Genomic DNA, 2500 nt, shown 5'->3' with positions numbered 1-2500 from the left:
CCGGCGGTGCCAGCTGAACGTGGGCCTCACTGGCGGCCGCACCGCATTCTTCACCCTCGACTTCCAACTCGACAACATCGACCATGGCGAGCCGTGCGCGGAGTCCACGACCTGCGAGTCTGACACCTGCAAGGGCGGCAGATGCTGTCACCCGTACGCGGCAAGTTTCGGGCAATTGTGCACTGCGTGCGACGCCTCGGGCGGCTGCAGCCAGTGCACAACAGGTTTTGTGCCGGTGCAAGGCGGGTGTACTCCCACAACCACAACCACTACAACAACCACTACAACAACTACAACAACTACAACATCAACTTCACCAACGACAACAACAACAACAACAACAGCACCCGCAGCCACAACACTAGCAACCGCAACTACCACAACCACCACCACAACCACCACCACCACCACAACAACAACAACAACTTCACCAACTTCACCAACTTCACCAACTACATCAACCGCAACAACCACAACAACCACAACCACCACCACAACAACAACGACATCAAACACAAATGGCCGGAACTGCGCCTACAACTACCAGTGCTCTTCAGGCAAATGTGGCTCCCCATACTGCTGTGCTCCTGGAACGTCAAGCCGCTGCACCCGCTGTGGCTACAATGGGCAGTGCACGGCATGTGCCAGCCCCTACACGCTGTCCAATGGATACTGCTACTACCCGGGCACCGCCTATTCAAGCACCACCACGACAACGACCACACCGTTTTCCTATGGCCGAAACTGCGCCTACAACTACCAGTGCCCTTCTGGCAAATGTGGCTACCCGTACTGCTGCCGCCCCGGTGTGTCAAGCCGCTGCGCTAGCTGCAACTACTACGGCTCTTGCGTGGCGTGCTACAGCGGCTACACCCTGTTCGATGGCAACTGCTACTACACATCAACCACAACCACGCAGTCGCCCAGCGTCGCAACCGCCTATGCCCGCACCTGCTCCTACAGCAGCCAGTGCGAAAGCTACCTGTGCCGCGGCAGCTACTGCTGCAATTCAGGCGTGTCCAGCGCGTGCGAGTCATGCAATTACCTCGGCCAGTGCTCCTCGTGCCAGTCTGGGTACTACGTGCAAAACGGCAACTGCATTTACCAGGGCAGCGCTTATGCCGGGGATTCGTGCGTCTCGGATGGCGTTTGTCAGAGCGGGTTCTGCTCTAACTACAGGTGCTGCTCCGGCTACGTCAACGGCTGCACCTCCTGCGATGTGTACGGCAACTGCGACAGGTGCGCCTCTGGCTTGCAGCTGGACGACAACGGCGAATGCTCTGACATCAGGAGCGCGTACGATGGCGGCTACTACTGCGACAACGACGAACACTGTTCCTCCGGCATATGCCGCGAATCATCGTGCTGCAACTACGAAATTGACACCCTGTGCACCGCCTGCGATGCATATGGTCAGTGCACAGCCTTTGGTGACTCGCCCGCCACCAACTCCAAGAGCTCCTCCTCCACTACATCTTACATCATCCCGATAGCCGCCAGTGCCGGGGCTGCCTTCTTCCTCTTCATCGTCATCATCATCGCCACCGCCGTTCGCCGCAGGAGGAACACCACCTCGCGCGTGGGCGTCACGCACACCGTGGCCGCTGCCCCCATCGCCAAGACGAAGGAGGCCACCGTTGTGCAGCCGGGACCAGACAACACCAGGCGCGTCTTTGGCCTCTTCTGGCTGCCGGAAAGCGATGATGAAAACTCAGACAGTGACGAGGATGACGTGTAACGTAAACGCTACTACACGACACACCTACACATGCACATGCATCTCTTTGCGTTTTATTCTTTGTTGTTCTTCTTTCGTTCGTTCATGTTGTGCTGGCATTGATTCATTCATCTGACTTGTTAACAACTACTTGCCGCACCAATTTGCGCTCACTCGTTCTGCTTCATTGCATCACCGCTGTCACGTTACATTTTGTTACATAACATTACTTTGTTTGCTTGCCTTTGCGTTCACTTTCCTCCCCTCGCTCTCACTCCCGCTTCACACCATTTCCAAGAGAGGCGATGGTTTGTTGTCGCTTCGTTATTCGAAGATTGCGTCGATGAGCAATGTCTTTCCAACGCCGCGCGCAAGCTCAAGTTAAACAAGCAGGAAAGCGCACAAGAACAAGAGCACGTGCGTGATGCGCGCGCGCGCGTGTGTACAAATGGGGAAACAGAAACCAGGAAGCAGGCCCAATGCACAACAAAAGGCCAAGCAAGCAGAACAAGCAACAGCAGGCAGGCAGTTGCAGAAAGGGAGGGCAGGCTGGCGTGGAAGTCAGTGTGAGTCGGTGCACATCACGATACGAGCTTGACACCTGTCTCGCCGTGGCGCGTCGACACCTGAAGAAGGACATATGAGTGAGTGAGTGCGTGCGTGAGTGAGTGAGTGAGTGAGTGAGTGAGTGAGTGAGTGAGTGAGTGAGTGAGTGAGTGAGTGAGTGAGTGAGTGAGTGAGTGAGTGAGTGAGTGAGTGAGTGAGTGAGTGAGTGAGTGAGTG

The 2500-nt window shown here is 56.1% G+C and overlaps 2 protein-coding genes across 2 annotated transcripts in view; one reads left to right on the top strand and one right to left on the bottom strand.

Annotated features, from left to right (window-relative positions):
• Nucleotides 1–1738, top strand: part of PTSG_09118 (uncharacterized protein) — a gene marked incomplete at both ends in the record, with an annotated part of 2130 nt that extends 392 nt beyond the window's left edge. Inside the window, 2 exons of the mRNA XM_004989314.1 lie at nt 1–224; nt 558–1738. The exon at nt 1–224 is cut by the window's left edge and continues 392 nt beyond it. Coding sequence (XP_004989371.1) covers nt 1–224; nt 558–1738 — 1405 coding nt within the window. The remainder of the gene's footprint in view (nt 225–557) is intronic.
• A 287-nt stretch (nt 1739–2025) lies between these two features.
• The window catches only part of PTSG_09117 (uncharacterized protein), a 4397-nt gene continuing 3922 nt past the window's right edge, over nt 2026–2500 (bottom strand). Inside the window, exon 9 of the mRNA XM_004989313.1 lies at nt 2026–2343. Coding sequence (XP_004989370.1) covers nt 2299–2343 — 45 coding nt within the window. The 3' untranslated portion in view covers nt 2026–2298. The remainder of the gene's footprint in view (nt 2344–2500) is intronic.

This window comes from Salpingoeca rosetta (assembly GCF_000188695.1).
Source record: "Salpingoeca rosetta unplaced genomic scaffold supercont1.29, whole genome shotgun sequence".
NCBI classification, from domain to species: Eukaryota; class Choanoflagellata; order Craspedida; family Salpingoecidae; genus Salpingoeca; species Salpingoeca rosetta.
Note: the sequence above shows the minus strand (reverse complement) of the source record. Positions and strands in the feature narration are given on the sequence as shown.